Below are 16396 nucleotides of genomic sequence, written 5' to 3'. Positions count from 1 at the left end.
GAAGTCGGGTTCAATCTGCCAGTTTTACAAAGGTCTTTGATATTTCCCATCTCTGCCCCTTTTAAATCAGTCGGAACCAGAAAATATTTGCCTGCTGGACCACCTTAACGTGACACTTGGCAAATTCACACTGTGTTTGCTGTAGAGGTGGAACAAGTCTCCCCTGCTGACTGCTGCGGGAGTTGGTCCCTGCACCATCGCCCACGGCAGCCGTGTCTCCCAGCAGAGAGCTACACGCATTAAAATCGCTCCGTAAGAGAAAATACGCCAGACTTTCACATATTCAAACCGTCATGCACATCCCCTTACGGGTCAATTCCCAAACGCCTCCTTGCAGTCGGGGCTCCTGCCTGAGCTCGGCAGGGACACGGAGCTGCCCGGACCCCCGCAACGCCTCGCCATGCTCAGCCGCCCGGCCGCGGGGCGAGGGGAGCGGCCTGTGCCCCGGCTCAGCGCCAGCCCCGCGGGCTGCGAGCTGCCATCGCGCCGATTTCCCTCCAGTTGTGTTTTTAAACCGCTTCAGGCCCCCGTTTCCAAAGCTCTCCAGGCACGTCTCTGTCACGGGCACAAACACCCAGCCGCCTTTCTCCGCCCGCCGCCATCTTGAGGCGGGGCCCTCCGGAAGCGACTGCCGCCATCTTGGGGAGGGGCCTCGGGCAGGAGGACGCCGCCATCTTGGGAAGGGACGCAGAAGACCCGGCTCGCCCTCGCAGTTCACGGTTTCACGGCGGCGGGCGGCGCGGCGGGGTGAGGAGCGGGAGCGGGAGCGGGGCGGAGTCCTGCTCCCGCCAGCGGGAACCCGCCGCTTCCCCCGCGGCCCTCAGCCGCCTCTGCCATCACTTCCGGGTGAGCGGCGGTGACCTCCGCCCCCCGACCCTGCAGCTTCCTTTCCGGTGGCGGCCGCCGGAGCAGACGCGAAGGTGAGTGCGGGGCTGCGGCGAAATCCGCCGCCATCCGCCCGCCCGCGCCTCGCTGCTGCCTCCCCGCCCACCGCCCGCGCCCTGGGGCCCGGGGCTCGGCGGGGCAGCGCTCCCGGCGCCGGGGAGGCGCGGCGGGCGGAGCGCGGCGCTAGGCCGCGGGGGACCCGGGGACTGGCGTAGCCGGGCGGCCGGGGCAGGCCCGGCGCTCCCGGCTGGGCTGGGCGGGCGGCGGGGCGAGCCTCGTCCCGCTCGCTGGGCCCCGAGCGGCCGGCGCGGTGTCGGGTGAGCGGTGAAGAGCAGCGGGCTCGGCGTTTGGAGGTGAACAGCGGCGGTGCAGCGCCGGCGGGCCGGTGTTGCTCGGTCTGTCGTGTGGGTGTCGCTGGGCGTTACGGGCCCCAGCTGGGGACGGCAGCGGCCGCGGAGCCTTTGGCTGGCTGTGCGGGGAAGGGGCCGGGCTGTCGGGGTGCAGTCGGTGCTCGGTGCTGCTCCCCGGAGGGGGAACCGGCGGGCTGTGGGTGGAAGGAGGTCGTGCTGGGGCTGGTTGCCTGAATGAAGCCGTGAGGCCTTTTCTCTGCTGCAAGGCGCCAGTTGGAGCGGGCGACAACGGGGAACCGGCCGCTCGGGATCCGCAGCCACCTGACCGAGCGGTGCCAGGTGCCGCGTCTGCCGCCTTCCGTAGCTGCGTGTGGGCTTCAGGGGCCTGACCTGGGCTAGTCCCAAGGATGGAGCCTGGGGAAGAGAGGGTTCCAGGGAGACCTTATTGCAGCCTTTCAGTGCTTAAGGGGGGCTTAGAAGAAAGATGGAGAGAAACTTTTTAGCAGGGCCTGTAGCGATAGAACAAGGGATAAAGGTAAAAGTTAAAGAGAGCAGATTTAGACTAGATATAAGGAAGAAGTTTTTTACAATGGGGTTGGTGAAACACTGGCACAGGTTGCCCAGAGAGGTGGGCGATGCCCCAGCCCTGGAAACATTCAGGGTCAGGTTGGACGGGGCTCCGAGCAGCCTGGCATAGTGGTAGATGTACCTGCTCACTGCAGGGGGGTTGGACCAGATGACCTTTAAAGGTCCCTTCCAGCCCAAAGCATTCTATGATTGTATGGGGCTAGGAGACCAATAACGTGGAAGAACCAAGCTAGTACTTGAAAGGTCTGCAGGGGCAGAGCTTTGTGACAGTACCCGGGTCTTCAGTAACTGGTGAGGTGTTTTCTTTCTGTAAAGTCATATAAATGAGCAAGAGGAAGCTCTGAGCATTGCCAGTTATCAAGGAAAAGGGCTCCCTCGTTCTCTGCTGCGGTGGTGCTTGGGGACATCAGCTGCCCTGAAGCACAGCTTAGGTAGCTCCTGCTGTGAAGTGCAGCAGGAGAGACGCTATGGAACAGTTGGGGTGTGGTGACCTGTCTGCCAGCAGACAGCGAAGCGGGGAGTCTGGGGTGGTATGAGAAGTCCGTCTGCACCCTGAAGTTACTGCCTGTGTTTTGCCAGTGGTAACTCATTTATATTGCTCGGTAAAAGGTTGCGGCAGCAGGAAATTTCATAAAATCCTGTAAGAGAATGCTGAGAAATCCACCACCGCTCACATGTCTCTCTTGTTGTTGTTCAGAAATGGCACCTCGTAAGGGCAAGGAGAAGAAGGAAGAACAGGTCATCAGCTTGGGACCTCAGGTTGCTGAAGGAGAAAACGTGTTTGGCGTCTGCCATATCTTTGCTTCCTTCAATGACACTTTCGTCCACGTGACTGATCTCTCTGGCAAGTGAGTACTGAGCGCCGGTCACCTCCCCGCAGTACCTGGCTCCTTCAGTTCTGAAAACAGAAGTTGGATTGGGCTGGAGGCTCCCGCAGAGTCCCTGAGCTTGAGCCGCCAGATAAGATGGTGTGTGTACGTGAGCTCAGACCAGATGGCTTGGTGTGCTGTGATGAGTCTTCTGTTCAAGGTACTGGGTGGCAGCTTGTTGATCAGTAACATTCAAAATAACAGGTTCTGTCTGTACCCAGAAGCTGGTGTGTGGGGAGGAAAGAGGAAGGGCTTTTCTTCAGAACATAATCTTTCCCTTTTGTAGGGAAACCATCTGCCGTGTGACTGGTGGCATGAAGGTGAAGGCGGACAGAGACGAGTCCTCTCCCTATGCGGCTATGCTGGCGGCCCAGGATGTCGCCCAGCGGTGCAAGGAGCTGGGCATCACTGCCCTGCACATCAAGCTGCGTGCTACCGGTGGCAATAGGTACGTCGGAGGGGCTGGGCCCAGTGTTCCCGGAGGACCTGTCCGGTCTCAGAACCGTCCCTGACTGCACCACATCCCTTCTTTGCACTGCCTTCGTTGGGAAGGTAGATGGACCCTGGGAATTTGACTTTAAACTCGACCCGAAGGGTGTCAGTCGCACTGTACGGTGACTGACAGACGTGGTCACCTCTCGCTGAGCATCTGCAGTCAGTTCTGAATGGCCGTCTTCCGTTGGTGGGGTCGGGGTGTGCTCTGACTTACCCCGTAGTGGAAGGGGAGGCGCTGGAGATGTGTCACCTTGCAGTGACAGTGAAGTGTGTGTGTCTGGTGGTGGCTGATGAATGGTCTGGGGACAGCAGGAGGGTGAGCTGTGATTTCTGGACGTTTTGGGTTGGGGAAGCTGTCAGTTTAACATCGTCAGTTGTTTGTGAACTCTGTTAAACTTACGAATCGTTTAAGGGATTGTTGGTTCTGACTCACTCTTCCAGGACCAAGACTCCTGGACCTGGTGCCCAGTCAGCCCTGAGAGCTCTGGCCCGATCTGGGATGAAGATCGGCCGCATTGGTGAGTGATGCAGAAGGCGGTAGCTAGGCACATGTCCTGGTGTGTCAGCGCAGAGCCTTGCTGCTTAAAAACAGAAAAACCCAGACAGACAAAATATCCCCACAACAGCTTTGAGGGATTATTTAGCAAAAGGCGCTTTGCAGGCGTATATGCCGCTTGGTGTAACGGTTTGACTTCGGGGCGTTCTCCTTGGCCTCTGTCAGATGCTGCTGGAGGTGTGATTTAATTTAAGCAGGTTGTTAAATGGACGGTTCGCCAGGAGGTGGCATGAGCAGACAGCAGAGACCGAGCGTCTGTCTGCGTGATGAGGATCAGCTGCAGCAGGGTGCTGGTGCCCCTCTGAGGGAACAGCGGCTGTGCCAGGGCCGTGCAGCCACCTGGAAATACCGGGCTGGTGTCGGGTGAAGGCTGTGACTCAGAAAAAACTGGATTCCTCCAGCTGCCAGAGGGAGAGTCCCAAGCTGTGGGGGGGAGTCACAAGAAGCAGCGGTGTTGGCTGCTCGGAAAGCTACATCAAGCACCCTCTGCTTCTTTGGAAAGGCTGGGGCTGCTTGGTTTCGGTGGGATGGGAGATGGGGATTTTTCCTCCCAAAGCACTGAAATCCCTGGGTGCCGTGCCCTCGGCGAGGTCACAGATACCTCTGCTCCGCCTGTGCGTGGGCCCATGTGGTTTCCTGGAGTACCTCTGGCAGGTCACACGGTGGTTGGGGTTTTCTTGTCCCCGCAGAGGATGTCACCCCCATCCCCTCGGACAGCACTCGCAGAAAGGGCGGTCGCCGTGGACGTCGTCTGTAAACAATGCTGCACCTTTCGATATTAAAGCTCTCTTTTAAACCTCTTCTTGGCTGTGTGTTTCCTTGCTGAGGTGTGCTCAGAAGTTGAGTGGCTCCAGTTTAACGACATCTGCGAACCCTGGGCTCCTGGTTCGGGTGGTGAGGACTGCTGCAGCAGAGGTGCTTCGGAACATGTGCTGGGAAAGCTCCCGAAAGCACTGGACGTGCAGCTCCCTCACCTGCTCTGTTTATATATTTATACTTCCAGAGGTATTTAAGAAAGATGACTCCTCACTTCTTAGTCACGCCCTGCTTCCTGCGGTGATGGTTGCCCTCCCCGGAGTGCGCTGCCGTCACCTGGAATAAACGCCCACGTGCACCTTTGCCAATGTTCTGTTCCTGGCTCTCAGGGCTTTGAGATTGCTCCCGTCTCTGTCATTTCCCCGGGTGCAGCAGGGTTTTGGACCAAGAGAGGGTTCGTTGGCTCGCCGTACTGGAGAAGTACAGGTTGAGATGGGCGGGTTCCTTTATGCTTGTGATGTCCAGGTGATGGTTAAAATCGCTGTGGTTTCTGCTGCTCCGGGGAGCGCTGCCGAACTGTCACCCTTTCACAGGAACGAATTTGACGTCGGCCCTCCGCGTAGTTCCTGTTTCGGCGTGGGTCTGCCCTGTGATCAGCGGTGCGGTGGGCGGTCGGTGGCATTGATGTTGTGGAGGGAGCTACAGCTCGTCCTGCTTCGCCACCGCTGTGGCAGTCACGTGCTGTTCAGTGGGACTCCTGGCAATGAGTGTGAGCGCTCATCTGCTCCTTGTAAAATACGTGTCCAGGAATACTTGTGGTCAGGTTAAAGTAGTGGTTATGTGTCAGGACTGATGAAAAACTTGGGGTTTTTAGCGCAGTGTAAGGCAGATACAAATACTCTCACAAATGATGGTGCGTGACCTATAAAATGAAGCTGGAAGGCCGTGTTGTGCTGTCCTGGGCTCTTGGGCAAAGTGTGTCTCCAGATCCCAAGGCTTGAGAACTTCGCTGCTCTCACGTGGGCTCTTTCCTCTACCTTTGCATCATAAAACCAGCTAGCGCAGCTTCATCAAGGGCAAGTCCTGCCTGACCAACCTCGGGGTCTTCTGTGATGGAGTGGCTGCATCTGTGGACAAGGGAAGAGCTATGATGTCATCTGTCTGGGCTTCTGTAGGGCCTTTGACACGGTCCCCCACAACACCCTCCTCTCTAGGTTGGAGGATACGGATTTGATGGGTGGACTGTTGGGTGCATGGTCACATCCAGAGGGTATTGGTCACTGGCTCAATGTCCAGATGGACACCGGTGACAAGTGGTGTCCCTCAGCGGTCCGTACTGGAACCAGTGCGGTTTAATATCTCCATCAATGACATAGCGAGATGGAGTGCACCCTCAGCAAGTTTGCAGATGACACCCAACTGGGTGGTGTGGTCAACATGCCTGAGGGATGGGATGTCATCTGGAGGAACCTGGACAAGCCTGAGAAGTGGGCCTGTGTGAGCCTCGTGAGGTTCAACAAGGCCAAGTGCAAGGTCCTGCACCTGGGTCGGGGCAACCCCTACTACTGGTACAGGCTGGGGGATGAAGAGGTGGAGAGCAGCCCTGCTGGGAAGGACTTGGGGGTACTGGTAGATGAAAAGCTGGACGTGAGCTGGCATGGCAGTGTGTGCTCGCGGGCCAGCCGTGCCCTGGGCTGCATCCCCAGCAGCGTGGGCACAGGGCGAGGGAGGGCATTCTGCCCCTCTGCTCTGCTCTGGTGAGACCCCCCAGGAGTCCTGCGTCCAGCTCTGCAGCCCTCAGCACAGGAAAGACCTGGAGCTGCTGGAGTGGGGCCAGAGGAGGCCCCGGCGATGATGCGAGGGCTGGAACCCCTCTGCTGGGAGGAAAGGCTGGGAGAGCTGGGGCTGGGCAGCCTGGCTGCGGGGAGACCTGATGGGGGCCTTCCAGTAACCTGAAGGGGCCTGCAAGAGAGCTGGAGAGGGGCTTTTGGCAAGGGTGTGGGGTGATAGGACAAGGGGTGGTGGCTTCAAACTGAAAAAGGGCAGATTCAGATTAGATAGATCTAAAAGAAGAAATTGTTCGCTGTGAGGGTGGTGAGGCCCTGGCACGGGTTGCCCAGAGAGGCGGGAGATGCCCCATCCCTGGAAACATTCAAGGCTGGGTTGGATGGAGCTCTGAGCAACCTGGTCTGGTGGGAGGTGTCCCTGCTCATGGCAAGGGGTTGGGCTGGATGGCCTTTCAAGGTCCCTGCCAACCCAAACCGTTCTACGAAAACGCTTCACGGGGGATTCCTTCCCCTGCCCGCTCCGCCCGCACCTCCCTCCCCTCGCGGGAGAGGAGGCTTTGGCTGGCCGTGTTGGAGGTGCTCAGCTCTCAAAGCAGTCTCTGTTCTGGTGAAGTTGCTCAGCCTGGGTGGGATCCAGGTCATGTTGCTCCTGTCAGGCTTGGTCTTCAGCTGTCGAGCGCTGGCTCTTGCACGGTGAAAGGGGGTGAGTTTCACAGCGGAGGGAAGGAGGCTGCCTGCTCTGCAGCCATAGTGCGTCTCGGTCTGTGTAGTGAAAACGGCTTGGATGCTTCTGGTTTCCAAGTGAGTCACGATCTCTTGGAGGTGTCCCTGCTATGGGAAAGAAAGCTGGGCTTGTGAGCGAGCTGACTGCTGCTGGGTTTTCTGCAAGCTGTTGCTTAATACACGACTTCCCCTTTCTGTGGAAAAAATCTCTGCCTGGACAGGCATTCCCAAGCCAGCTTCTCCCTTGGCTCGGCCATAGTGTTTTATTTGTAGTTTTATATATGGCCATGGAAAACTTTAGGAATAAACTCCCCTTACTGTCCAAAAAGTGCGCTATTTGCACTTCAAATCACTGTTTTCCTGTACTGGAAGTGTTCTTTGAACTCTGCATGGAGAAGGTGCTGAAAGCACGAAACCAGCAGTGGCTTGGCCGAGATGGAGCTGAACTGGGGGGGGACAGGGCAGAGGTGTGCAGGGGAGCGGCAGGCAGAGGTGTGTGTTACTGCACAGGGCTGGGCAGTATGGTTTTTTATATCTACTCTTACATAGAGTGAAACCTGTTGCTGTTCTGGTAGGTGTTACTCTGTCCCAGATGACATCGAGGTGGCTGCTTCACAGGGCACGTATTTGGGGAAAGCTCTACAGGAACGTAAAATCCAAGGTGGGAGCTTTGCAGTGGTAGAAACTTAACAGCCCCCGCTCGTCTCTTTGGGTGGGTTTTATTGTGGTTTTCTGCTCAGTTCCATCTCCCTGCTGCTGCCCGCCATGGCAGAGCACCTCAGGCACGGGAAGGGACGCGGCTTTCCGTCCGGCGGGCAGGTTCCTCAGCCAGGCTCGGGCGGCAGGACCTGGCCGGCACCCGGAGATGGTGAGCTTCACGGTGGCCTTGGCCTCGCTCGGCTCTGGAGAGCCGGTTGCTGAAGCACCCGCGGGGACCTGCGTGTCCGACCCGAGGCAGGAGGAACGCGGACCTACAGCCCTGCTCGGGGAGGTTTTCTGGGGCTTGCACAGGCGGCGGGAGCTCTGCCTGCTGCAGAAAGGTGGGTTTGCTTTATCAGCCCTCAGTCTTTGGCAGCAGGAGCTCTGCCGTCTGGGACAAGCTGCTGCGAGCCCAGCCCGTGCCACTCGCTGCCCTCGCCCTGGGCAGGGTGTTCCCTGGGCTCGCTGCTCAATAAATGGCAAAAATTGCTTTTATTTCTTAGCTGACCTGACGTCTTTGAAACAACTTCCCGTGTGAAACCCCCCAGGAGAGAAATGGCGAATGAGGAAGAGAAACCGGAGAGCCAGGCGGCTGCCTGCGCAGAGCCGGCTGCCCGGCACGCGTCCCGGGGCTGGCTGGCGCGGAAGGCTCTCCCGGCTGAGCGGTGTGGACGGGTTTCGTGGCTCCTGCCGGTTCCTGCCCCCTGCCCAGTGTCTCCCTGGCAGGGACGCCCGTCCCGCCGAGGCGTGGGGCTGCTGGGGGGCTGCAGTGCATCCCGAGCCCACAGAGCCCCCGGAGAAGGGGCTGCATTCGCTGGTCAGCCCTGCGGCTCGGCCGCTGCCCGCGGTGGATCCTGTGCTGCCGGGGGTACCGTCTGGCGGGCAGTGGGACGGGGGGGCTCGCTCGCCAAGCGTCGGCCTGCGCGGGGGCTGCGGGCTGCGAGGGCTGGTAACGAACGGCTTCATGTGAGTGCCCGTGGGGTTATTTCTGCATCCCCGCCTGAATTAATTGCTCTGCCATCTGGGGTCGAGGCCCCCGGCGAGTGGCCAGGTCTGAGCCGAGCCCTGAGACTGCTCCCCGCTCCAAATGGCTGCTTTTCCCCCCAAAAGGCAGCGGGTTCCCCGGCCTCCTGTAACGGCTCTTGCCAAGTTTTTGATGGGCAGCACAAAACCTGTGCAGATAGGAAGCCGTGGGGTGACGATGAGCTGCGCTGGGTCCGGGTGCCAGCCCCAGGCCACGGGAGGGCAGGGGGATTCGGCAGGCTGAACGCTGCTCTGCCAGAAGGGCTGCATCTTCCCAGAAAAACCAATTTACAGACTTAGAACACTTTGGGTGCCATGGCCCTGTGCAAAAAGGTGCAGTGGGAGGGGGGAAAAAAGCACTGAAGAAGCTGATGGGAATGTCTGTGCTCAGAGCTGGGTGGGGGGCTCGGGGGGCTCGGGGCAGAGCCTGCCCGAGGGGGAGTGGGGCTGTCCCCCACCCCCCAGCTCATCGCCTGCCGTTGTGGTTTGCGGCATCGGGCCCAGCTCTGTGAGTTCCTGTTCAGAGTTTCCTTGGTTCCCCTCAGGGCTGAGCCCGGTCACGGAATGCGAGGAGCCGAGCAAGGGCTGGGGCCGCGAGCAAAACCCGCGTCCCCCCAGGCCCCCCAGTGCCCGCCACGGGCTGGGAGCGAGGGGAGAGCCGAAAAATCCGTGGAAGGGTTTTATGTGCATTTTTACTTTTTTTGTCTTTTTTTTTTTCCCCCCTTTGTTTTTTTCGAAACTCCTCAGATGGTTTCTAAATGCAGCATCACCTGAAAAGCAGCAGAGAAGTTATTTGTCTTCAAAATAGCCCCCGGGGAGGAAGGCGGGTGGGGACAGGAGCTGGGGACGTGGGTGGCCTGGGGCGAGCGGATGGAGACCCTCGGGCAGGGGGTCCTGCACCCCTGGGTGCCCTGGGTGAGGCTGTGGACACCCTCGGACAGGGGGTCCCGCACCCCTGGGTGCCCCGGGGTCTTTCCTGTCTGGGTGTGAGCCTGGGGACGGGCCCGGTCTCCGAGCAGGGGCTGCGATTCCCTCCTGGGAAGCCGGAGCGTCGTCCCACCAACGCCTCCTCCTCCAGACACAGCATCTGCTGGGAGCCCCAGTCCCGCTCCTGGGCAACGCTTCTAGATCCTTCCGTAACCCCGCGCTGCCGGGGGCTGGCCGTGCCGTCCCCGCCGTTGGGAAGGCTCCGGGACTGACCCGGGAGGAGGGATGGAGACGCTGAAGGAACCCGCCCGTGCTCGCCCCGGCCTGACACGGCCGTGCGCGGGGAGGTTTGCCCGGTGACCGGTGACGCCGGCGTGGATTGCTTTTAATTTCACGCTCGGAGTTTCGCTTTTGGCTGAACCTTGGCCGCGGTCACGCTGGGTCCTGGTGCTGGGCACGGCGTGGCCGGCGAGGCCGAGCCCCGCAGTGCTGGCGTCGGGGCCGTGTCACCCCGTGCTGCCCTGTGCCCTCGTCTAACATCACCCAAAATCAGCGTTGGGGGGGTGGGTGGCTGCTTTCGCCCACGGAGCACTAGGGGGGCTGGGGGGTGGGCTGGGGACCCCCGCCGCCCCACTCCCACTGGTGCTTTGGGGGTCACCCGCCTCGAGGGGCTGCTTCTCCTCTCTCGAGTTTGGGGGTTCAGCCCCCCCGAAGCCGCTGCAGGCAGGGCGAGGGGGTGCCGCGAGAGGGAGGGGGGCTTGAAAACGCTTGGTGGTCCTGCAGTCATCACCCCTCGCCCGAGAGGTGCTGCCCAAGCACCCCCACCCGGGGGGGTCCGAAGTGACCCTCGAGGGGGGGTTTGGCCTGAAGTGCAGCGAAGGTGGGTGAGGAGGGGGGGTACCCCCACGGCATGCCCCCACCGAGGGTCCTGCTGAGCCTTTGGGGTGGGGACCCCTCCCCAGGGCATCCCACCTCTGCATCCCACCTCTGCATCCCACCTCTGCATCCCACCTCCTTCCTCCCCCATGGCCTCCCACCGTCCCCATCCTGCTTCCCCCAGCCCGTACCCCGCATCCCAGCTCCCGGCCCCCCCGGGGGTCCCGCAGCCCCCAGGCCCGCGGCGCCGGCTGTCCCCTGGCCGGTTGTCGTGACCTGCCCGCGGCGGCGCGGTGGGATGCGATGCCCCCGAAGTGGCCATGGTGCTCGCAACTGGTCCCAGCATCATTTCTGGACCGGAGACCTGCCGAGCAGAGGTCTCCCTGGCAACAGGTGATGCAGGTGCCGGCAGCCAATGGGTTTTTTATTTTTTGGGCCCCCCCGGGGGCGGCGGGGCAGGGTGGGGGCCCGGGGGTATTTCCAGTGCCGGGACTCGGGGCGCCCATTGCCCATCGGGGTGCCGACAGCGCAGCCATGGCCGAGGAGCAGCGCGACCTCATCTCCGACCGCGGCAGCGGGGTGCTCGGCCTCGGGGACGCCCAGAGGTGCCACCGCCGGGGACACGGGCACCCGCGGGGCGTGGGGCAGGGGGACGTGGGCCGAGGGGGCAGAGCGGGGGTCACCCGGTGGCTGTGGGGCAGGCAGGGGCGTGGGGGGCTGTGGGGCCGAGGGGGTCACGGCGTGTCTCTGGGGCGGATGGGGGCATGGCTGTGGGGCAGACGGGTTCAGGTGTGGCTGTGGGGCAGACGAGGGCACAGAGCGGCTGTGGGGCAGACGAGGGCATGGTGTGGCTGTGGGGTGGACACACGGCGTGGCTGTGGGGCGGACAGGCTCAAGGGATGGCTGTGGGGCAGACGAGGGCACAGAGCGGCTGTGGGGCGGACAGACGGCGTGGCTGTGGGGCAGACAAGGGCACGGCGTGGCTGTGGGGCAGACACACAGCTCGTCTATGGGGCAGGCAGGCCGGTGATGTGGCTATGGGGCAGAGGATGGCCATGGGGCAGGAGGGGACACGGCTTGGACCCAGAGCCCAGCCAGCTTCGTGGGGCCACCCGTCATGTCCCAACCAGCCCCCATCTCCCAACCTTTTTGGGGGAACCCCAAACACTCCAAGCCAATCAGAACTCTGGGCTCTCTGACGTCATCAGTCACCAGGCAGACAACCGGGCAGCGAGTCCGGCTGCGGACATTGCCTGCGGCAGCGCTAGCAGCCGGGCAGCACCCATGGGTGCCCCGGCCTGGCCGGGCAGCGGAGGCCGCTGGCAGCTCCTGGGGGTGCCGCCGCACCCCGCCATCGCCCCGTTCACCCCACCGGGCGCGATGGGCCCGGGGAGGCTCGGCAGCACGGCGGGCGGCTGCGTGGTGCTTGGCTTCGCCTTCCGTCGGCACCCGAGAGCGATGGCAGCGATGCGACAGCCGCCTGCCCGCGCGCTGCCCCCGCCCTCGGGGCACCCACACCTTCGCTTTTTGCACAAAATTTTAAAAATTAAATGTAGTGCGGTATCCCGTGAGATACGTCCTCTGCCCCACCTGGGACCAGCGAGGCTTCAGGTGCCTTCATCGTCCCACAAAAGGCGATGCCCAGAGCGATGCCATGCCCCAAAATCCCCCGGCAGTGCCCTGCCTGCAGCCCCCCGTGTGCCCACACGCTCCTGGGTACCCCCCCCCCCCCGCAGTGGGTTTCGGTTCCCCCCGCGCAGAGGAGCGACCTTCACGCCGAGATTTCACTTCTGCACGCCGCGACGGGGGAATTTGCATTCGTCTGGCTGCAAACCCCCAGGAGAAGGGGGGTGGGGGGGGTGACGTGGGCTGCAGGAGGGGTTTTTGGGGGGGCGGTGACAGCAGGGTGCAGGACATCTCCCGCTGCCGGTGGCTGAGCTCCCTCTCCACGCGCCGCAGGTCCGCGCTGGGCCGCAAAGCCGCCCTCTCCACGCTCTCCATCCTGGTGGCCCTGCTGATCGCCGGCCAGGCCGTCACCATCTACTTCGTCTACCAGCAGAGCGGGCAGATCAGCAAGCTGACCAAGACCTCCCAGACCCTGCAGCTGGAGGCACTGCAGAGGAAGCTGCCCGCCAGTCAGTAGCCCCGCGGGCACCAGTGTGGTGGTGGTGGGTGGCTGGGGAGATGACACGGCCCCCATCCCCCCCCGAGACCACCCAGCCCGGCGCCCCTCACACCGCTCGTTCCTCGGCAGGTGCCAAGCCGGTGAACAAGATGAAGATGGCCATGGTGAACACACCCCTGGCCATGAGGGTCCTGCCTCTTGCCCCCTCCGTGGGCAGCCTGGTAAGAGATGCCCACTGTCGCTGCGTGGCACTGGCTGCTGCCTGCCGCCCTCGGCGCTTGCTGCCAGCCCCGCACTCACGCTGCCCCTTTGCCTTTTCTCTCGAGGACATGGCCCCTGCTAGCAACAAAACTGAGGACCAAGTGAAGCACCTGCTGCTGGTAAGGTCCCCTGCTCCCACACCGACCCCGTAGCTGTCCCCTGCGCTGCGGGAGGCCGTGGGACCCTCCGCTTCCAGCTCACTGTCCCTTGGCTGGGTCTCTTGGGGCGCTCAGAGCTGGTGGGCGCTCCTGACCTTCTGCAATGTCCATCTGGCTGATAGAAGCAGAGCTTTACTCTGCCACCTCCTTTTTCTTTGCCCTCCCTCACTGTTGTGGTTGCGCTGCAGCAAGGAGACCCCAGGAAGATCTTCCCAGACCTGAAGGACAACATGATGGACAACCTGAAGAGCCTGAAGAAGACCATGAGTGACGCAGACTGGAAGGTCAGTGCTTTCTGCCATCCTACTCTTCCCCCTCCAGGAGCACCCCGCTTTGAGGAGGGACTGGGGTGTCCTCACCTGGAAGAACAAAGTCCTGCTTGAGCCCGGCTTGGGTTACTCCCACCCCGAGGAAGGAGGTGGTGCTCACGACCTTCCTTGGCCCAAGCTGGAGCTGGCGGCTTGGCTCGGCGATGGTGCACCCCCCACGCCGCTTAATGAGCTGGTTCCTCTTGTTGCAGTCCTTTGAATCCTGGATGCACAAGTGGCTGCTGTTTGAAATGGCCAAGAACCCCAAGCCGAAGGAGCGCAAGGCGATCCCGGCGGTGAAAGGTACTGGGGATGGGGGCTGCTGAGCTGGGGAGGGTCGGGACTGGCCCTTCGGGAGAAGCCACCTCCTGGGAGGAGCTGGCGCGGGGCTTCCCAAAGGCAACCGACCTCTGTCCCGACCGGTCAGGGACCTCTTCTCTCCCTGGGGAGCCTCTGGCTGGGGACCTTTAGGACATCGCAGAGCCACTGCGCAGGGCAGTTGGGATGAGCAGATGCCTGCAAAGCCGGAGCACCACACCAAATCCTCTCCTTGGCCAGCCCAAGAGCTTTAGAGAGGTCACCGGGGTGGAGCTCCTTTGCCTTTGCAGTTCAGCTGAAGTGCTCCTGGATAAAGAGCTCCCGCCGGGGCTGCGGGGCGGCAGCAGGGCCCGGGGGCTCACGCTGTCTCCCCTCTGTTTTTATTGCCCTAGTGCAAACTAAGTGCCAGGCGGAGGCCAGTTCTGGGGGTGTCCGGCCGGGTCGCTTCCGCCCGCAGTGCGATGAGAACGGCGATTACCTGCCCAAGCAGTGCCATGCCGCCACGGGCTACTGCTGGTGCTGCTACAAAAATGGCACCAGGATTGAGGGCACTGCCACTCGGGAAAAGCTGGACTGCCCGGGTAGGTCGCCAGGGAGGGGCAGGAGGAGAGGAACCAGCAGCGTGCATGGAGGCCGTGCCCCGTTCTGCCCGCCATTAGGGAGGAGGAGAGCTGCCAGGGAGAGGAGGGTGCCCAAGCTGTAGAGAGCATCCCCCCCCCTCTTCGGACCCAGCATGTGAAGGCTGGAGGGGACCCTAAAGAGCACGGCCCGCCGTGGCCAGCTGCAGTGGCAGCGGAGGGAGGCAGGCGAGGTTCTCCACAAGCCCCTTGCCCCCAAGCCCGTGGCTCATTGGGTGGGCACAGGCTCCCCCCCTGCTGCTCTCAGAGGGCTGTGGGCGATGGGGCAGCCCCAGGGCTCCAGCACCCACCTCCTGCCCTCCCTCTGCAGATGCCGCCGCCGCCGCTGCCACCACCGCGGAGCCGGAGGAGATCTTCTCCGGGGTGGACATGCTGAAGTTGGGTGCGGAGAAAGGCGAGGGCTGAGCGCGGTGGTGGGGCTGGGGGTGGTGGGGAAGCCCTTGGGGCTGGAGGAGGCACAGGTCCAGCCCCGGGAGCCCCGGCAGCCCCCAAGCACTGCTGGGGAGGTGGGGGGTGGCAATGGAGACACGGCAAAAGCAGCCTGGGCCTTGGGAGGGCTGGAGCCATCTTACCGACTCCCTCTTCTCCTTTCCCCGCAGTGGCCAAGTAGAAGAGGACTCCAGCGGATGCCTGTCCCTTCTTCAGCATCCCAGCTCCCGTGGTTTTTCCCCCCCCCCCCTCTATTTCATTTCTGCTTTTACGCTGTTTTCCTGAGACAATTCACAGCAGGCACCCCTGCGTGCTCCGGCCCCTCGAGGCAGCGCCTGCCACCCTGCCCTGCTGCGGCTGCCCCAGCATCAGTGCGGGAGACGACGCGTTCCCTCGGCCGGTGGGTGAAGCAGGCTGGAAAAGCGATTTCAACGACGTCAGGCCCAGAAACGCTGTCCCCCAGGCCCAGAAACGCTGTCCCCCAGGCCCAGAAACGCTGTCCCCCATCCCGCAGCACCCGGGCAGCGGCAGGCGCAGAGCTCACCCCTGCTGCAGAATGAGCCACTAATGCTTCCTCACACCGCACGAACATTAAAGGCAGCAAAACAACCTCCAGCAGCTTCTTAACTGACCCCCGCAGGCTGCAGCCCTGTTAGATTACTGGAGTAGAGGGGTTTTTTTTCGTGGAGCGCTCAGTTCTGTAGAGAGAGATGCTCACCTTCAGCTTCTGCCTCCGGGCTGGAGAACAGCCGCAGCAGTGGGTAACAGCGGGCAGAGGAGCTGACCCTGAGGTCAGAGGGGCTTCTAATTTTTCTCAATATATTCGATAGTTCCTTTATAAATGACCTCACAAGCTAATTATTTCCAATAAACTTTTGAATAAGAAAGCCTTGTAAGCAACTTGCAAACAGTTCGCAGCTGTCCTGTGTTAAAAATCAATGAATCTAAAGAAAAAAGGGAAAAAGAAAAATCTCTGCCAAGACACTCGGACATCTGTGCCCCCACCCAGGCTCACGGGTGTTCCTTGCCCCGTTCCCAGCCCATCACTTGCTCCATCTCCCCCGCACCCCTGGGTCCCGGGAGGCTGAAATCACCTCTAAGCGAGTCGCAGCGTGGGGGGAGAGGAGAGCAGCCCCCCGCACCGCAGCCACCCCTCCCTGCCCCGCACCCGGGCTGCACCGGCGCCGATGGAGCTCTGCCCTCGCGGCACAGCAGCCGCGCAGCGTGCGAGGCAGGAGCTCGAGGGATCCGTCCCTTCTTCCTGACCTGCTGAGCGCCAGGGCTGCAGCGAAGCGAGGAAAGCCGGCACAAGCCCAGCGCACGGCGCGGGGTGGCAGCGGCCAGCGAGGCCGCAGGCCGGGGCCGCACAGGGCGATGCACAAACCTGCTCAGCACCTGCCCCTACACAGCATTTCAGTCACGAATAAAACACACACCAAGGCCAGAAGAACACGTGGTTCAAAGCAGAGGAGCAACAGCGTCTGCTCTTCCTGAGGCAGCGGGCAGAAGGCAGTTTTTCCCCAGGGGCTGAAGCGGTGCCTCCAAACCCGGGTGGAAGCCGGGCTCTGCCCTCCCCTCCTACCTGCACCATCCTCCCGCGGCGGCTCAGCCCCAGCGCCCGCCTG

At 62.0% G+C, this 16396-nt stretch overlaps 2 protein-coding genes across 5 annotated transcripts; both read left to right on the top strand.

Moving 5' to 3' along the window:
• Window positions 1-682: 682 nt before the first annotated feature.
• RPS14 (ribosomal protein S14) lies at window positions 683-4543 on the top strand. Its single transcript, XM_075441775.1, has 5 exons — window positions 683-920; window positions 2521-2671; window positions 2979-3140; window positions 3629-3705; window positions 4433-4543. The coding sequence occupies exons 2-5, from the start codon at window positions 2523-2525 to the stop codon at window positions 4498-4500; spliced, it is 456 nt and encodes a 151-aa protein (XP_075297890.1). The 5' UTR covers window positions 683-920; window positions 2521-2522; the 3' UTR covers window positions 4501-4543.
• Window positions 4544-11023: 6480 nt separating this feature from the next.
• CD74 (CD74 molecule) lies at window positions 11024-15658 on the top strand. 4 transcript variants are annotated; one of them, XM_075441741.1, is made up of 9 exons: window positions 11024-11139; window positions 12494-12669; window positions 12789-12880; window positions 12986-13039; window positions 13267-13362; window positions 13599-13689; window positions 14097-14285; window positions 14653-14736; window positions 14942-15658. In XM_075441741.1, the coding sequence occupies exons 1-9, from the start codon at window positions 11069-11071 to the stop codon at window positions 14950-14952; spliced, it is 864 nt and encodes a 287-aa protein (XP_075297856.1). In that variant the 5' UTR covers window positions 11024-11068; the 3' UTR covers window positions 14953-15658. The 4 variants fall into 4 exon arrangements, with proteins under 4 accessions (XP_075297856.1, XP_075297857.1, XP_075297858.1 ...); XM_075441742.1 differs by having other exon boundaries at window positions 11025-11139; window positions 14653-14724; XM_075441743.1 differs by lacking the exon at window positions 14097-14285 and having other exon boundaries at window positions 11028-11139.
• Window positions 15659-16396: the final 738 nt, after the last annotated feature.

This window comes from Opisthocomus hoazin, chromosome 22 (genome assembly GCF_030867145.1).
Source record: "Opisthocomus hoazin isolate bOpiHoa1 chromosome 22, bOpiHoa1.hap1, whole genome shotgun sequence".
Classification (NCBI taxonomy): Eukaryota; Metazoa; Chordata; class Aves; order Opisthocomiformes; family Opisthocomidae; genus Opisthocomus; species Opisthocomus hoazin.
Note: the sequence above shows the minus strand (reverse complement) of the source record. Positions and strands in the feature narration are given on the sequence as shown.